Below are 20,019 nucleotides of genomic sequence, written 5' to 3'. Positions count from 1 at the left end.
TCAAATTTTGTGACGACCTTGATTCAAACTCGACAAGTTTACATGGCTTGTAGAAACACTAGTCTTAGGGTTGGGTAACACGTCTAATCCAAAGGACACTAGAATCTGGGTTGAGATCTTTAGCACAACCAACGGTTTAATCGCGTTATTAAAGACGAACATTATGAGAAATCGACTTTCTAAGAGACCTAAGGAAGGGAAACACATTTAGGATTCGTGTAATAATGTGCTCTTGCAGGTCTTTGCACCATCTCTTACACCTTTTTGTGCCAGTAAATTCCTAGGCTCGTGACGCAGTATTTAGAGGCTAATCGGGTATGCCTTACTCTCTTTACATAGCTCCTACATGCGATTCAATTCAGATGTATATAGTGGCGTAGCTTGTCAATTATTATGCTGCTAAGAACGACCGTCTTAGTGCATCGATGGACTAGCGGCTTCGACCACAGTTTATCCAGGAAAGCGTCAAAGCCAGGTCCATTGCTGGTAGCCGCATATTATCCAGAGTTGATGCGACACCATCTTGGGTAGGCGTGTAGCCACCTCGCTCGGATAAGACATGTTCCAACATTGACGCCAACAACCAACACTTTTGTTTCTTAAGCACACTACAGCGCAAATAGAAGGATCTGTTATGATTCGGACACACAGCGAGACTTGGATTTATCTCTCGCTATATCGTCAGCTCTGCTCTGCTCTTGCGGAGTTTCTCGACGGAACTACGTCGTCGTAGACGCTTATCATTCAATGATAACCTCACGCTCTGTGATTAGCGCAATCCTTCTTGCGTTTTTGGCTACAACATTTACCTCCGCTCTTGTCACCCCACTCTACTTATGCAAGGAAGAGGCAGCCGGGATCAACAGGACAGCTGATAATGTAGATTTGTAAGCCTCAAGCCAAACGCTAGAACAAGTGACTTTACAGAGGACTAATAGCCTCAGGACCACTAACACCACACTCCTTGAAGGGCGGCAGGCATACGACATAAACAACTCCAGGCCCCAAGGTCTTCGCCTCCTCCTTAAGAGCGATGGAGTAACAACAATCCGCAGGACCGCCTATCGGATCCTCATTAATAATGCTATCGAAGATCTGGGCGGCAAATTGGGCAAGCAATTTGCAGCATGCGAAGAACACTATGTTTTTGAAAATTATAGCTTCAATATAGAGCGGCGCCTGAGGATGACAAGTGGGCCTTTCACTTACGATGTTGCGCTCCAGGCAGTCAAAGCGTATAGAGACTGGTTGAACCGGAGGGAAGAAGCTGAGTGTGAGAGTGTGAGAATTCAGCGGGTGGTTTATGGTCAGGTGCAAGGGTTTGGGAATATGGTGTTTTTGACCGATGGGGAGCGCAAGGGAGGGAACGGTCATGCTATAAAGTAACTATTCTCTAAACTAGCTTACTCTTGACTTAATTACTCTATAGGCGTATATTCACGAGGTGACTTTGTTGTCATGAAGATGCAGCTCAAAATGGCTTTCGGAGGATTGCGAGAGAGCAAGCAATCACTATAGACACGTAGTTCTTGACTGCCCTGTTAAGTGTGACCGCGAAGTCCTTACCTGACCTGAATCTATAGATTGCCATCAGGATCTAGCGTAATAATGGATGAGTAGACTAATATGAACTGGTAAAGATGCTTATGCTAATTATCTATCGCCGTAGAGATTCTCTTTGAAATGATGAAATGGCTTTCACAGCGCTTGTATCTCGACAAAATTTGCTTGCGGCGTTGGCTTGAAAAATGCGTAGCTATTTTTAACCTTTAGTACCGAGGCATCGTGACCTTCGTCGCAGACTACATAACTCGACCTTTCTTTCTCCCGTCAATTAGGCGGGGAGACTGAAAGCGAATGTTGCGACGGAAGAAGCAGACCATGAAGAACGCATAGAGACCCGATGAGCGCCCGCCTTTAACCACGCTGACGAGCGCAATTCGTTTTTACCCCGTACATGGGCACTACACAATGCCATTCTCATCATTATATGATAGAAAAGCGTCGGAATTAACTTCTTTCGCCGGTACCCTCAACATGCTTCCACCTGAAAGGGGCTGCGAAGAGGATTAAAAGCCTGATAGCCTCGGCGGCAATGCCTTACGCGAAGAGCAATGAAATATTACGAAGTCCCACTCATAGCGGACTTGAGCGAGGCAAGTATCTGAATATCTTCGATAAAACTTCGCTTTCATTGATGAGATAGTGATGCATTTGGGCGAAGTGCGGTCGGCTCCTAGACTATGTCAATTTCATTGACAACTTAAAGAACCAGGTGTAGGCTGATTGATCGCAAGATATTGCGCTTCGACTCGTCGCATCATCTTCCGCCTAGGTTCCCTGACAAGCCGTTTGAATGGCAGGATTGTAGCGACGAGTTAAAAGACAAAGTGATCAAGGTGAGCAGGTAAGCAGAGGCTTTCATGCTGGTTCATGGCTTTGTAACTTCATTCTATGCCGTGTATTTGTAGCCTTGAACGACGATTTCGAAACGATTCAGTACTAAGAGACTGTTTCTAGCCAGCTCATGTCTTGAATGAGGATTGATAGAGCGAAGATTCCCTTTACATGGACTTATGAAGAAGACAACTACGACGTGTCTGAGATAAGCGACAGGGCCATTCCTCGCCAAAGCTAATCACTTAAGACATCTAGAATGGACCTACAAAAAGACATGTTTTCTCGGCCAAAGGGATAGCTACCAAGACATAAGTCTCGAAGGATCAACCTCCAAAATGGCGAAAGAAAAAAAAGGAGCGCCACATGTTCGCCCGTCGCAATACACCCGCAAGCTCATTGATCGCACTCTTCCAAACTCAAACAACCCAGCTTTTCCTCTTCGTGTGGGTAACAAATCCTCCATGAACCTCTTCAGACACAAACACAGTTGTTATTACACTTTCCATTCTGGCACTTGTTAATAATTGACCAAGTGGGTCCGCTACCGCCGCAGTAGATCTGTACGCCCCGTCAGCACCTCCACCTCCACCTCCTCCCCTTCTTCTAGATAGCACAGTCAGTACTTACCACACTACCAAATGCAGCAGCGCAGCTAGTTCGTCCCTTATTCCCAGGCGCACAGCCAGAACCCACTTTGTGATACGAGTGGTCGCACTGGTCGACGTCTGGGGAGGGGTCTTGGGGCATGGCTGCTGCTTCAGCTTCAGCCTCGGGGATGGCTTCGGCGGCGGGGGCGGGAATGGCTTCGGGGGCTGCGATGGCGTGGAGGGGGAGGGTGGCCAGGGCAGTAAAAGCGGTCAGGAGGAGAGAGAGCTGCATTTTGGTGTTTAATAGGCTTCTTGGACTGTGCGAATTGGGAATGTTGGAGATTAAAGGAGTTGGTGGTTGAGGGGAACGATCACGCATTTCAGGAGGAGGAGGAGGAGGCGCTTCTTATGTTTGAATCGAGTCTCTGTCTGTCTATCAAGAGGGACAAGGCTGCGGGACAGCATACCTGACCTATACACGCCCTTTGCATAGCTTTGCATTTTTCGGCAAATGAGTGGTTCTTGCGAGGGTGTTTGGTTTAGTCTGTCGAGAAACGAGTTTCAACACACTAGAAGACAAGCCATTGCAAGCCATAGTCTTGCCATTCATAGCCATAGCCTTGCTATGCCTCGTGAAAGTATGGTCTTCGCGAGAGCCAAGGCTATGCCTCGTGAAAGTATGGCCTTCGCGAGAGACAAGGCTATGCCTCGTGAAAGTGTGGTCTTCGCGAGAGCACTAAGCCGTCCCCATTCGATTGGATGAAAATACGTGGGGAGAAAAAATCCGGTTATGGGTGCATAACCTTATGCAGGGACCGCGATATCGTGGGGAGGGTGACATCGGGGACCTGACGGGATATTTCTTCCCCGCAAAAGACAGGCTGCTAGTATGTTGTGCTAAAATCTTACGGTCCCTGGAGCTAGCTTCAATGACGCTAGCTCTGTCTGTTTTAAGCTACCTGTCGGTTGTCTGCTGGCGTTAAGGCGAGGCTAGGGATGGGATGGGCCAGTCCACCTGCCCAAATTGGCAGCCCTAAATTAAAAGAGCAATGGCTTGCGAATCTGAACAGGGTCCAGCCCACGGGGGAACATCTCCTGAAAACACATTTTTTAATATGACACGCTTTGTCTTGATGGCTCGACCCTAAATATTGCTGACAAACGTCACGTTTGGCTGGCCCAAGCGGTACGATGTAGATGGTGTATCAGAGCGGGAGGAGCTAAAACCCTTTTTAGACTCGCAAACCAGGGAAACATCCTCTATGCCAGATTTGGGCATCGCTATGGCTCGCGCTTTCAGGTACATTAGCTCTTGCTGTAGTTGCAATGCAAAGGATACTTGAACCCTGAACTTGAGCAGCGGCACGATTTCATGTTATCAACGGTGTCACCTCTTGCTGTTAGATCTCTGCGGTCTAACATTTGTGGCATATACCTATCTATAAAATATGTGTTCTACCACATCAACATAGCGTGATTCTTATTCCCTGTATCCCTCGTCTTCCATTGCTTTGGCTCTACTGCCCACTTTCCTCTAGTATGTAGAGGAGGCATTGACCAGATCTTTGCTCTGACTATACTTGAGATGCGAATAGAGGACCAGCAAAGCTATATCGCACCACAATTTACAGAGCAAGAAATAGGCCGGGAGTTTGCGTCCTACCGAGATTTGGAAATAATTTGGGAATCTATACTTCTGCTCTAGGTCTATTGACTCGACGATACGCCGCAGAGTATCAATTAGAAGCTCCAGCAAGTTCAACATCTTCGTTATTGTTTTGGACTCATACAGGATAAATGTTGCGCTACTTGTGTGTATTTACAGAGCGCGTCGAAATCTGACGCGACGCAACGCGACCGAGGCGTACTCAGCAAATCTTATCAATGACGTCTTTACGTACCTATATCACTGTTGTAAAGCTCGCATATAGACTATGTAAGCCTATTATGATGCTTGTTCACTTCTTGCTTTCAGGGTATATATTGTTATGATGACGTCTCCTTCAAGTCTTCAGAGTCATCGTTATATCTCATTTTATACGCGTTTCTCTCAAACGGTTTGGAGATGAAATAGATTCTCAAGTCAATTGAGCTGTGATTACGAGACCGCTGCACTAGACGAGATAATTTTTACTCGCTCAGATATGCTGACTCGAATCTTGCCAATCATGAAAAACCATCGTACCGACAATCTTACCACTCACGATGAGGAAGCCACCCCACTCGCTCTAAGCTCTGTCTTGTTCCAAGCGCTTCTCACTTAGTCTCAATGCCAGTAGAATCCATCAAAATTTCAACAACGGCTGCTCCGGCTCCACAAGCTTCTGGGATTGTATCGCATAGCCGGCCTCATTTTCGCGGAGAAACACAACTTGGTCATTTCTTCGTCAAGATCTTCAAGCCCGACATGTCCGATGAATGAGAATATAGAGAAGTATATGTTATATACCTGGATCGCGTTGTACTGGACGGTCAGGGAGAGAGCAGCGCAAGTCATATCTCAATGAGCGCTACCATCAAGACAGTGACTTAATGGCATGGAAATGGCAAAATGCTACACTCCGTTCAAGTCTACCGGCATACCCAGTTGATACAATTCTCCAGACGCAGAACTCGCCGCGCTTGCCTGACCAGCATGTCCATCGTGTGTCTAGCAATTGCAGCCTTTCGTTCTAGCTAGTTGAAGTCACGAAGACTACGTTCTTTATCTCGGATACCCATAAGGAGTGATTGAGCCTCGCAGCCGTCACTGGTCCTAAAGTATTATTGTATGAAATGGCTGAGGTTTTCTCGCTTCGCTCCCTTTTTACTAGAATTTTAGCATTTCTGATGGTTGTCTCATCGTACGTTGGGAGGCTTGTTAATATGGAAATATTTGTGTCAGATGGCACCGCAGCAATCTTGAAGGAGGACTCTGCAGTTTTCACCGCAATGTCTGAGCACACAAATGCGGTCTTTGTCTCCTTCACCTTCTTCCGTGTTTGATTTGTGGCATGGCAACCTGAAGACGGAGGCATTAAGAAAATGAGTGGCTTGCTCAACAGTCTTTCGGCTGGTAAAGGTAATAGCACTTTCCTTACAGAGAGACATAGAGATCACTTAGCAGCATACGACCAACAGCAGAGACGTCGCAGAGCTACTTTTGGCCGGTCGAAAACGGCGGAACCACTTGTGTTTCATGGTGGAGATTCCCATGGAATACATAAACGAATCTCAGTCTGTGATCGGTGCGGAACCCACCACCGAGTTTCGAGTATGCGCTGTTGGAGACCAAACAAGGTCTGCTACTCCGTTCATGTGGGCCCCAACTCGAATCAACGTTTTACCTAGGTTCGATCGCTCGCTTCAACCTAGCCCTCTTCCCAGCAGCTTCCATACAAATGCTCTCAATTGAGCTTATCGCATGTGATATTACGGCCAGCAGAAGATCTGGAGTCTCGGCGAATGCATACTCCGATCAGGAGATTGCTCGTTGATACACTTCGCACTTACATGGAAATCTTTTGTCTATGACATCATCGAACCAAACAATTCCGTCAGGGGAAAAAGTCTAGGCCATTTTAGTGCTCTTTCCATTTTGGCTTTAGGGAAAAAGTCAATGTAGCGGAAGTTTCCCTTAGCTTCTGCAAACAGGCAGGAATTACTCACTACGGCACGCAATGAAAAGTAACAATAGACTCGTCGTGAGAGCGAAGAAGCGACACGATCTTGATCTCATCCTCTGCATCACGCCACACGACTGGTGGCGCCCTTCAACGTTGCCAGAACCAAAAACACGTGCAGATCTCTAGATCCACTAGGGAAAGAAGCTTTCCCAAGCTTTGTCTTTCCCGCTCAAACTACTGTACTTTGGGCATTCATCATTTCCACATGGCCTGATCGGGACGTACAGGGGAGACCGTTGATTTAGCATGCCGATGTCGTTGTCACGATTGGCTACCAACTGGTTACTGGGGATTTGCAGAATTGCCTGTGGCGATCTTGCTTATTTGGTTTTTGCACTAGCTTCCAGGTTGTGGTCGCCCGTGCTTGGCATGCATCACATCCCTAGATCCCGAACTTCCATCTTCTCTTCAACATCTCTTCGCTCTTTGTTTTGTGTCGTTCGTGTGCAGCATCGCAGTGTCATTTCGACCGAGTGCTCGCTCTTTGTATATACTAATCATAGCGCCTTTCGTTGTATAAGCACCACGCTCGTTATGTGTCTCTGACTTCTATATCATTACCTTGCTTACTTATATTCTTAATCGTACTTCATAATGCTAATTATCAACCTCTTCTCAGTCCTCTGCCTGGGCGCCTTCTCAGCTCTGGTCTCCGCACAAATTGCCCTCGAGGAGCGACATGAGCAGCTCCCATCCAGCTGTCAGCTTTACACAACAGTCTTCGTCACCGTCACATTGTCGCCCGAATCAACCTTTGCAACCTCTAATAGCCCGTCAGAAATCGGCGCCGGGATTGGAGCCCCACTGAATCGCAGAGCGAAGAAGAGGAGGGGGCAGCACTCAGCGGAACGCAGTCGTCTGGGTCCAGCGTAAATGGAGCTGGGTCACGAGGCAGTGGGAGCAAGGCGGAAGAGAATACAAATGGGAATACAAAGGGCGGTACTGAATCGGGAAATCCGTCCTCCAGTGGCGGAGAGCATTCTGGGATGAGCGAACACGGTGGCTCTGGCAATAGTGGCTCCGACAATGGATACAATGGCAATGGTTCGAATGAAGGAGGCTCCGAAAACAATGGCTCGAATGATAGTGGATCTTCGCACCATGGCAGCGGCACACACCAAGGAGGTTCTGGCAGCAATGGCTCGAGTGGCAGTGGATCTTCTCACAATGGTAGCGGCACACACCAAGGAGGTTCTGACAGCAATGGCTCTCATCATGGCAGCGGTTCGTCCGATAGCGGCAAAGGGAGCTCAAGCGTCGAGGGCGTTGTAACTTACACATCATCTTCATCTCTACATTCAAGGTTGCCGATTCCAGGAGACTCTACTCGCATCTTCCCTTCGTTCTCCAACCATACATCGCTACCCACACATTCAGGTAGCCAAGGCAATGCAGCATTCACCGGTAAATCTGGAGCAACTAGCTCACTAAAGGTCTCCCCATCCGGCTCAGCTCATGGAGGCCAAACAGGCAAATCCCCGCTTCATCCCAGCGGCTCGCGCCCGACCTACCAGCCCTCTGGTAGCAAAAGCCCCTCAGGAATTCCCTCTCGCCCTTCCGGATCTGGTACAAAACCTCTCCCTTCACCCTCTCACGGAACAAACGCCCCTTACCAATCAGGAACAGCCAGCAAATCACAAAGCGGAACATCTGTCTCCCGCTCACCTTCCAGATACTCCTCCATGGCTTCCATGGGCCCTCGTCCCTCAATATCTGGCGGCACTGGTATCCGATACGCCTCTGGGACATCAGGCCGTTCCACGCCCTCTGGCACAATGCCCTACCCATCAAAAGGTACTGGGCGCAACACAGGAATCAGCCATCCATCCGGCTCACCTTCCGGCGGACCTCCATCATTTCCATCGAATGGCACAAGACTGCCTCTCTCGGGCTCCGGCACTTCTTCCTCCCCAGCCTCCGCATCCTCTAGCACGGTAAATCTCCCGCAAACGTGCTCCTTTGGGGAAACACCTACGCCTGCACCGACGCATCAACATGCGCCGCCGCTCAAGGGGATTACCTTAATCAAGATACTTTTGGTAATTTAGGCTGTACTAATCCTGGACAATCGGTAGGTCTTCCCCCCCCACCTTTCCCCTTTCTTCTCAGTCTGCACACACCGGCACAGGCAATCCTCTTCTCGCACAGATGAGCTAACAACGATGGAACTATAGTGCTGCGTGGTCGAGGAACCAGGAATCACGTGCGCGGGCGCGATAGGCCAAGGCCAAGGCTTGTGTCAGACTGAAGGGACCTGCTTATCGACTTTCGGGAATGTGGGCGGAGACTGCTTCGTGCCTGACGGGCCTTTGAAGGTCAGTCCCTACTCCCCTCCTCCTTCCCCCCTCTCTTGAGAGTTTTCATAGCTGACCTGCCGCCCAATCCAGTGTTGCACCCACCCTACCCCCTCCTTCACCTGCGGCGCAGACGGCAGCACCGACACCTGCGTCGACGGCGGCGCGACCGGCTGCCTTGACTCGCAGGGCACACCAGTTGTCGGAACGTGCGCGGGCAAAGACCAGCAGTGCTGTTCTCCTAACATCGCAGAATGCGGAGCTAGCGGTAATGGAGCCACTTGCGTTGCTGGTGGAGCTCTCGGTTGCACTGATTCTCCTGGTACAGTTGCCGTTGGTCTGTGCAGTGGGAAAGACGAACAGTGCTGCATCGTGACTGATGATCCGGAGCCTGAGTGTGGTGCAGATGGCAGCAGCGATGTCTGCGTTGATGGGGGTGTCGAGGGGTGTGCTGCGCAGGGGACGCCGGTCACTGCGAGGTGTGCGGGCAAGGATCAGCAGTGCTGTTCGCCGAATATTGAAGAGTGCGGCGCCAGTGGCAATGGAGGAGTTTGCAAACCTACAGGTGACTGCATTGACTCGGCGGGTACTGTGACTGCAGGTCTCTGCGGCGGACAACGCGATGTCTGCTGTATCCCCCCCGACTCAACACCGAAACCGACCTGTGGGAGTGGCAATAATGAAGGACAGTGCATCAATGGTGACGCGAGTACTTGCGCAGCTGCGTTGGGGACACCCATTACGGATGAAATGTGCGACGGCGATGGGCAGTTCTGCTGTGATGTCCAGACTTGTGGTGTCTTTGGGACTGGAAACACTTGTGTGGATGGCGGCCTGGCTGGCTGTCTTGCTACGACCGGCAGTGTCACGGAAGGCTATTGCGCTACAGATGGGCAGACATGCTGCACGCCTCCGGCGATCGTGACTCCAACTTGTGGCGCTGATGGAAGTGGTGATACTTGCCAAACGTATGACGCTTGTGTAGGGTCCACGAATATATTCCCAGCAGGGACGTGCCCGACTGGTCAACTTGTGAGTTTTCATCCCTGGCCCCCTTACGCTTTGAATCATTGTACGTTTATGGACTGACTTGTGCTTGAAGTGCTGCGCACCTCCACCGCCACCAACAGAATGCACATTCCTCGGCGCGCCAGGTACCTGCAGATACGTCGGTGAATGTGATGACGGCGGTGCTATGGGGCCGGCTGACCAATGCGGAGACGGGGCAAACGGTTATCAGGTGAGATTCACCAGCAAGTATGCCAATTTCACGCACCATAAGCTGACGAGGAACTCTAGTGTTGCACCAAACCCGTCACAGCCTGCGAGACTAATGGCCAAGCTGGAACCTGCCTTACTGAAAGCTTCTGTGACAGCGAGCAATATGTCAGCACGGCTAATGATGCTTGTCCATCAACTCCACTCGTTCCCTTACAAGTACGCGCATCTCTCTTTCTCTCTCCCCTCTTCCTCCCTCCGTACCAATGCAAGCGCCTTCACATTGACTGATTACTAATATTATCAACAGTGCTGCACCCTCCCCCCCGCCCAAACACAACCAATCCAATGCACATTCGGCGGCTTCCCTGGCACCTGCAAGGCCATTGGGGACTGTGACAGCCCCCTCAATGGCGCGGCCGAAGAATGCGGCAACCCCGCCGCCGGAATGGCAGTAAGAAACCACCCCTACCCTCCCCCTCCTCCTCACATCCCACACACTAACATCAACACCCAGTGCTGCGCCCCCTACACGGACCCTAACACACCTCCCGTAACTACAACCACTGACCGGAACCTACGCCTCGAAATCCACGACATCTGCGGCACTGCACCCAACGACCGGCTTACGAAGAAGAAGTCGAGACGCTCCTCTTCCCCTCATCAACAACCATCGCCGTCCTCCCACAAACGCACAGTCTTCGACTGCTACACGACTCCTTTCGAACCCTCAATCCAATACGCCGCCTCAGAATTCGGCGCAATCTCAGAAGTCCTGGACCGAGTGCCCACGTTCGCTGAGGCAGGCACCTTCACCTTGACGGGTGACGGCTCCCTCCTACGTCCTGTCGAGAACGTGAACACGGTGGCGATTTTTGATAATACTAATGGGCCGAATGAGGTTGGTTTTGTGCAGTATGTACCCGGGGCGGCGCAGGGGGCTATCCATTGCGTCGTCTCGGGGGGTGGGGCGAATGATGTTGTTTGTATAGGGACGGATGTGGATAGTGGGGAGGTGGTGACGGGATTCTTTACTTGTCCGTTGGATGATGTGCTTTATTTGGGGGATCCGCCGGTTTCGGGGTGTGTGGAGGTTGGGGTTGTGGCGCTTTTCTATTAGGTGGGTAGGATAGGCTAAGGCAGGGGGTGGATTGGGATTACTCTAGGATATATATATATAAGATAGGTATAGTTGGGGTTGATGTGTTTACACAAGGCGGTAGTTTCAATAGAGGTATAAGACAAATCAAGCTATGCCCATAAGTCTCTACCTGCGTTGGTTTGATGAAGTCAAGTGATACTCGGCAGGTTGTAGCGTACTGACGCGCAATTTGCGGACCCGGAATTGCGAAAGATATCCTCAAATGATATTAGCCGGTATGCTTCAGTGTATACGATAGTCATCTCGTCTCAAATACGGCGTGGCTCTCCGTCCATTAGACTGCTCGTTTTCAGCTCTTTAGAGCGCTCAGTAGTCATTGCACCCGTCTACTTTGGCTTTTGTTTCATCTTTCATTCTTCAACCTCTTCTAGCAAGACTTGAGCCATAGTGAAGCGTTTCTACATGGAGTATGATTTGCTATACACTTCGAACCACACTAGGTATCCGTTTAGGTTGGCACCGCTGTTAAATTTCATGTTTGGGGTTACTTGCTGCTTTCAATTTGAAGTATCTGCCCTGCCATCTTGAATGCCAACCCTGCATAGGCTAGGATCGCTGGCTGCCTTACACTTGGTATACATTAGTCGTCGATTCGAACTTGAAGCGAACAGTGACCTTACCAGGTCTGCAATGTCTCTGTAATTGGCAAGATGTGTTAAAAGCTTTTGCTCATGATAGCCGACTATGTTCTGCCATGGGCTCTTCTCTTCTGTCAGCTATCTCCCTCTTTATAGCTGTTCGGCCATTGAGACTGCCTAGCCAATTTTTTCCCTATAATAATCAGCTTTGCAGCAATGTAATGGTATTTCATTCAATCGATATCCTCTCTATAGACTTGAGTGTCTGGCTCTGGTTTAGTGGGAGAGACGGTACGGCCCACTTGGTACCGTCCACCAGATTCCAGATCACTCGCTCGCTTATCACTTCAGCGGCAATATACTGCCTCGAAGCTTTTGTGGCGAGGAAATCAGTGACTGCGTCGAACAGCGGTCCTTACACGTTCTTAAACGGCCTATCATGGAGACCCTGCAGGTAGGCGACGAGGCCTTCAACCTACCAACATCGTCAGCATATGGACTCTAGTCAACTCACGTGGAAGTGATGTGAAGTATCAGGTCATACCACTGCAGCAGCCAAATTCGTTCCTATCCCTAAATCTTGTCTCACGTCCGGCCTTGAACAGATCGTTTCTCCAACCGCTCAGACCATACCTTTCTCCATCCCGTCCAATGCTTGCGAAAACTTCGATCTCTCTCCTCCCCAGTTGGTCGATCCGGCAACAATCACTCTTTGCCCATACTCGCTTAGCAGCGGCGGAAATGTGTTCACCTTTCTCTCTGCCCTTCTATTGTTCCTGGCCCCGATCACCACAGTCGCATTATTCGACGCATCAGTTAGTTCTTCCAGTACTTCTGCAAACCTATCCCTCGGTGGCGGTAAATTAGCCGGTAAGGGCTCCTCGTACGGCTCATCGATTAACATAGGCAAGATGACGGTAATGTGCTGAAGCCTGTATCCCACAACCTCATCCAATATCATGGAAAAAGATTCGAACATACCGCTAAAAGAGAGTGTCGTCTTGACAATCTCCAGGTTAGCATACTTGTATACACCGGCGTAGCGGCCCACCGCCTTGGATGCGACGCATATGCCGTGGCCTTTAGGGTCGTTATCAACATGGGTTTAAGCAAATTGGGAAATAAAAAGCCAATTTCTAAACGTAGGCGGATTGTCAAGGTCTTTGAAGTCCTTAAAACTTTTAGGCAAAGCTATAGGCTGAAGGGAAAAAGAGCATAGCAAGATTAAAGCTTATGGGAATCTCAGGATCAATATCACTGTCGACCACATACACATGCGGAGTCATGTCCCTTTCAGGCATGTAATCAGCTATTGCCTGTCCCTGTGGAAGTTCTGGAAGAGGCTTGTTTGGAGGCCACGACAGCGCTCTTAAGTCTGGTTCCGATAGCGCATCGTGGTTGATTGATTGTTCACCGGGTGGTTTCGCAATTCCATCGTTGAGCTTTGTGCTGTTGACAACCTTCGTAACTCTATCGTTCAGTTCTGTGCTGTTGACAAGCTCATCGCCGCCTCCTAGTGCAGGTGAATCTTTTGATGGGCTATCATTGCGATGAATGACATGTAATTGTATGGGTATAGAGCTGAATAAAGTCGTGTTGTCATATAAAGGAAGCGCCGTGGGACCGGAAAACTATGCATTGGGACTTGCCAATGGCCTTTTCGATCAAGAAAGAGACTCCCTTACGACGTCAATCCCGGATACGAGGTTAAAATCGGATCTCCTGGCATCCCAAGACTACTACTTACTCCTTGACTTGCAGTCGCAGAGTAGTGACTATTTCCAGCTACCATGGCAGTGTCTGAAGGGCCGGAAAGCGACAGCGGTTCCCCCTTCGTAAACTCCATAAATGCAACCACAACCCCATTCCACCTGATCTTCCCATAGAAAGGCCGAAACCTCTCATTCACTGGCTCCCTCGCCATAACATCCCCGATGAGATTTAGCGCGGCAACGAGGAGCCATTGGTACGGGTAGTCGCGCCCTTCATCCACGCCAATCTGGAAGGTCACATCTTTTTCGACATCGTGTATGCGGAAGCCGGGGAGCTGGTCGTCTGAGTCGACGGGGCCGAGTTGTATTAGCGCTCCCATCAGGATGAGGTAGAAGTCTATGGGGGAGCAGATGGTGGGGGAGGTCAAGTCAGGATTGAAGTCGATTTTGAGCTTGTCTGTGGCGTTGATAGAGGTTGCAGGATTTGCGTTGACCTCAAAGGCTTTGTGGTCAGATTCTGGAGCTGACGTGTTCAAGTCGTTAGATATGGCAAGGGCCTGTCCAATGCCTAGCGATTGAGAATCGAGCTGGGGCTGAAAGATTGCCTCCGCGTAATGCGGTGGGTCTTGTGCCTCCCAGAATTGAGTAACTACGATAAGGAGAGACCACATCACGTGCTTCACTTGTGGTAGCGATTGATCAGCAAGCCTGCGATTACGGACGAATTTAATTCCAACATTCTTTGCCGAGCAAATAAGTGATCCTTCAAAGTCGTTCCAGCCTTTGACTGCTTCATCCGCTAGACATTCAAGGATTGCGAGCCATGCGTCATATCTGCTGAGGACTTGTCCACGGCTTCTGAACTGGATATGGACGTCAAAGTTGTCGGGTGGGAACTCAGTTACCGTGAAAGTTGAGGTTCTTTTCAGTCAGTATCTTGTGGAAGTGTATCATTGGGGTTGGGGATCCAGAGGAAGGCTCACAGATTCTCCCCAGGAAGAAGCGTCCAATTCTGTGGCGCTGGATAACTACATAGTATTAGACATTTCTCAGCCAGCGATAAAGAACTCACTGGAAGGTGACGTTGTCGTTACTTGGCTCGCTAGCAGTAAAGTCACCAAGAACACCAGAGGTATCGCTCAACAGCAACCACACCAATGGAGTCAACCACATTTTATCCCCTTGTTCTTTGCTTAATGAAGCGATTAGACAACTGGAAGTGCGAACAGAATGTTGTTCAGGATAAGAAATCTTCAGCCTAAGCGGAATAATTACATGTCTCAGTGACGGTCTGCCTCGTGCGTGAGACCAAATCTCAGTCCAAAAATAGAATGCCGCGTCTACATCATAAAATGAGTCATTACCAATTAAATAATTGGCTTTGAAACAACATGTCTGAGACGAAACCTGTTGGTGCATTGGCATCATAATTTGACTCCCTCAAAAGGTATATAAACCCACAATCGCGGCATCGAAACCTGTCATATATTGGAGGTCTCACAACAGTACCTTTGACACTCAAGTTCCTCTTTGATTTGACAAGTGTCACAGAATCAAAGCCCAATTTACAAGTGCGGCTTTTGAGCATCGTGCTGCTTCTACGGATAGTTCATGCAGATAGAAGTCCACCATGGAAATGTGCGCCATGCTTGGAACGATGTTGAACGACCTTACTCAACGTCACACAAGAATCCAATGCTCAATGAATATCCAAGCAGACCTCTTGAAAGACAGCATTAGCGACCGTTCCCTTAGCAACCTCAATTGCAAGTTGGAGATGCTTCTCTGCCCGACCGATTCTCCAAGCTATCTAACGCGTATGTAGCAGCCGCTCTTCTATGAAATTCAATGCTCGCGAGACAACACTTGAATACATCTCATAGTCGAGCATCGATCCGGAGCATTCTGTTAACAGCCCCCGTACTTTCCTCGCGCCGCAAAATCCTAATATTGCAAGAGCATGAGAGAGACTTGCTAAGATCATGCAGTTGATCTCTTGGCTATTAAGGTTACAAAGTCACCGTTTCAAACAAGTAGAGTACATGATCCATGAGGCCTCTATTGATTGTCAGGCTCCTTCGCGATTTGGATGACCAGAGCACAGAGGTACCCTTCTGATCCACCGACCTTGACCTATGGGCGCATATTGACATCACTATGGCTGTAGTAGGAGTGTAATTTAGGGAGTACATTTCCATAAAGGTTTTATATAGGACACTCCTTACTTACCGAATGAGAATGTGTAGGACGAAGACGTAGCCTTTACGCTGGGAATAAGAGATCCTAAGCATTAACAATGCTCAGCGTCTTTCTATAACGTCTTAGCTAACGTGTCGCTCTTGGAGAACAAAGAGGCAAGTAGTTTCCTCCACGGGTGGGAAAGTTGTCAGTCGATCAAGAGCTATTGGATGTCGATTCTAGCCTGCGTCCAGCTTAGAGACATGGCTTACATTGCCATGTGGAAGGGTACACTTTACTCGCCTCCGTATGATACTATACGTAGACTAATTGCTATTACGCTGACACTCTGTCCTATCGCAATAATGTTGTCTGAGTCGCTCTCAAAGACTACAACGTTCTCCAGCACCCCTAGATTCTATCGTCAGTGCATATAGGTTGCGGCTTCCGTAGTCCTCGCATTCAAAAGCGCCGATTTGATGGAAGGCCCGTGTTGGTGTGCTTGATCGATTTCAAGGCTTTGCCCGTAGCAAATCCAGAAACTGTGCCTTCTCAACCCCCACCTCCCCCCTCTTGTACTATTTGGAAGATAACCATCTCCGAGATATTAGTAGTCTGACGAGCTTGGACATAATGATGTAATGAGTTATAAATCTAATATTAGCCGTGCCGGCCTAGGGCTTAGAAGTCTTAAAACCTTACTTACTAAGTGTCTACGCTAGCTAAAAACTAACTTTCTTACTAGCAAAGCTATATAGCTACTTTTAAACTAGCTAAACCTCTTATTAATATAGCTTTAAAGTCTATATTTATAGATTTATATATAAGGATAATAAATAAATATTTTAAAAGCTTTTTAATTAATAGAAATAATTATAAAAATAATAAAATAAAAGCTATTAAAATATTATATAAAAGCTTAAAAGATTAAATAAAATAAGCTTTTAGCTTATTAACCTTTAATTTAATTAGATTTTTTAATAATTTAATAAATTTAAATATAATAATATAATAAATTATAAATTTAATATTAACTATACTAGCTTAAAACTTAAAGGTTTTAAAACTTTATTATTAAATATTTATACTAGTTAAAAATTAACTTTTTTATTAATAAAGCTATATAGTTATTTTTAAGCTAACTAAACCTATACTTAAACTTAGTAATTAAATAATTATTTTAAAAAAATAAAACTAGAAAATATAATTTTTTAATAATAGTTATATAAAGTAATAAAAAGTATTTAAATATAGTTAATAAATTATTTAATAAAAAGTTAATATAATAAATATAAGCTTTTAACTTTTCATAGCTTAAGAGCTAAATATTATAATTTAATAAATTATTTTTTTTAGCTTAAGTTATTACTTTTCTTTTAAAAAAATATCCTAAGTAATAGTTTTATAAGCTATAGTTTTATAATATAAAATTTAGTTTATTAATAGTAATCTTTTATATAAATAAGCTTAATAATAATTAAAATAGTAAGAAATTTATTTAAAAATTATAAATAAAAATAAGTAATATAATAAGTTAATTAAATATATATTATTATTTATTTTAATAATATATAAAATAATATTTTTTTAATATAAATTATTATTTAAGCTTAAAAGTTTTAATATAAAATATTTTTTATATAAAATAATTAATAACTTTATTAAATATTAATAAAAAAAATTAAATATTAAGTTTTTAATATTATATATAATTTTATTTAAATATAGGAAGCCTATAAATATTAGGTAGAAAATAATATATAATAAAACTTTATTAAATCTAAATATATTTAAAGTTTAAATAATCTTAATTAATATATTTTTAATAATAAATTATTATTCTTTAATATTATATTTATTATAAGTTTTATAAATTTTATTAATGATATATTTAACTAATTAGCTAAAAAACTTATAATTAAAGTAATTATTACTAAATTCTTATTTTATATACTTTAATCTTATTTTTATAAAATATACTTTTATTATTTTTAACTAAATTTAAAAATAGAAATAATTAATAAACTATTTATATAAATTTTCTTTTATTACTAGTATAATAAGTTCTAAGTCTTTAAATATATAAAACTTAGAGTAGCTATTATATATATTTATATATATAGTATATATATTCTTTATTAAGTTATAGTTAAAAATTTTAATAAGTTTTAATAAAATTAAAAGTTAGAATTATTAGTAAAAAAACTTAAATATTAATATAGCTATAATTTTATAAAACTTATTAATTAAAAATAATTATTAATAATTTTCTTAAAATAGAAATAAAAAAAATTATTAACTAAAATATTTATTTTTCTTACTAGTTAATTAGTTTTTAAATTAAAAATAGTAATAAATAAAGCTACTTTCTTAATAATAATTATTACTAGTCTTTTTATAAAAAAAATTTTATAGCTATAGTAAATTAGCTTATTATCCTTTATTATATATATAGTCTAGTTTACTAGTAGCTTTTTTTATTAAATTAAAGTATTTAAAACTATAAATACTTTTTAAAATTAAATATTTATAAAAATTAATACTTAGAAAAAGCTTATAATTATAAACTTTAAAGTTAATAGTTTAGTAAGGTTTATAAATAAAAAGTATTTAAAATCTTTTATAGAAGTAGTATTTAACTAAAGGAAGAACTTTTATTAGAATTTTAAAATATATTTAAAATAATAATTATTATAATATAATAATAAAATATTTTATTATTTTAAGTTTAAATAAATATTTTTTTTAATTTTATATTATATTATATTTTCCTTTTTATAAAAGTATTATATATATATCTTAAGAAAGGGTATCTAAGTTATATAATTTTTATAATAAAAGTTAAAATTTTTATATAATATTAATTTCTTATTAAAAATATAAAATATTTTTATTAAAGCTTTTTAAAGTTTATTATCTAGGAATTTAATATATATCTTTATAATATTAATTTTAATACTTAGGAATTCTATTAAAAAGCTAGTAATATCTTTTTTTATATTAATAAGTAAAATAAACTTTTTATAAATAATATTAAAATTATTATTATATTATTTTATATTAATATTTTCTAGTAAAATTATAAAAAAGTTATTTAAATAATAGAGAACTAAAAAGTAATAAAATTTATAAAAAATAATATAATATAAACTTTTTATAAAAAGGTTAAGAATAAAAAATACTATTTTTAAATTAAAAAAAAATAATAGTTAGCCTAATATATATTATTTTAATAAAAGTTAAAAAGTTATTACTTATTTATTATTATTAATATATATTAAAAAGTATTAAAAAAATTCTTTTTTATAAATATTACTTTAAAACCTATTTTAAGTATTATATTAATAATAATATTAAACTTAGTATATTTAAATACTTTATTATCTATATTAATAAAGTTATTAATAAAATTACTTTTTAAAAATAATAAATTATAAATATATTTAAATCTTTTATTATTTTTTAGAACTAAGTTTAAAAGTAAAGAAATATAAAATAAAGTTAGAATTATAGCTATTTTTAGAAGCTAGTAATAAGTATTTTATTTTTTTATATTTTTTATAAGAGTTTTTAAATCTACTATTATAAAGGGGTAAAATATATTTAACAATAGTTAATTAAAGCTTTTATAGCCTATTTAAACTTTTATTTTTATAATTTATAAGATTTATTATATATAAGATTTATTTAAATAATTTTATAGCTAGTATATTTATTTATTATATAGTAGTAATAATATTTTATTTAAAAAAAAGTTAATAAATTTAATTATAAAGTATAATAATTTTTTTAAAATATTATTTAAAAAGAATAGAATTATAGGTAATTATTTTAAATATAAAACTTTATTTTAAAAAAATTAAAATTTTATTTAAATTCTAATAATTTTTATTTTTATAATTATTATATTTAATAATTTTATATTTATTTCTATATATTTTATAAATATATTATTAATAATAAAATAGTTTATAAAAACTTTTATTAATTTAATTATAATAAATATACTTATTTTTTAACTTTATTAAAATTATTAATAAAGTAGTTAAAAGAATTATAACTTTATTTTTTAGGAATTATTTATATTTTAAATTAGTTTTAGTTTCTATTTAATACTTTAGTTTATTTTATTATATTATTATTATTTTATTAATATAATACTTATTAAATACTTTAATAAATTTTTTTATATAATATAATAAAAGAAATTAAAAATAATATTTAT

General features: G+C 42.3%; 2 protein-coding genes across 2 annotated transcripts; one reads left to right on the top strand and one right to left on the bottom strand.

Moving 5' to 3' along the window:
* Positions 1-8,107: 8,107 nt before the first annotated feature.
* Positions 8,108-11,284, top strand: KY384_000002 (uncharacterized protein; the record flags this gene model as incomplete). Its single annotated transcript, XM_044808540.1, has 5 exons — positions 8,108-8,377; positions 8,827-8,855; positions 9,294-9,978; positions 10,475-10,618; positions 10,682-11,284. The coding sequence occupies 5 exons, from the start codon at positions 8,108-8,110 to the stop codon at positions 11,282-11,284; spliced, it is 1,731 nt and encodes a 576-aa protein (XP_044665692.1).
* A 1,242-nt stretch (positions 11,285-12,526) lies between these two features.
* Positions 12,527-14,789, bottom strand: KY384_000001 (uncharacterized protein; the record flags this gene model as incomplete). The annotated part of the gene is made up of 4 exons (XM_044808539.1): positions 12,527-12,984; positions 13,645-14,537; positions 14,600-14,644; positions 14,689-14,789. The coding sequence occupies 4 exons, from the start codon at positions 14,787-14,789 to the stop codon at positions 12,527-12,529; spliced, it is 1,497 nt and encodes a 498-aa protein (XP_044665691.1).
* Positions 14,790-20,019: the final 5,230 nt, after the last annotated feature.

This window comes from Bacidia gigantensis (assembly GCF_019456465.1).
Source record: "Bacidia gigantensis strain McMullin 20006 chromosome Unknown contig_34, whole genome shotgun sequence".
Taxonomy (NCBI): domain Eukaryota; kingdom Fungi; phylum Ascomycota; class Lecanoromycetes; order Lecanorales; family Ramalinaceae; genus Bacidia; species Bacidia gigantensis.
Note: the sequence above shows the minus strand (reverse complement) of the source record. Positions and strands in the feature narration are given on the sequence as shown.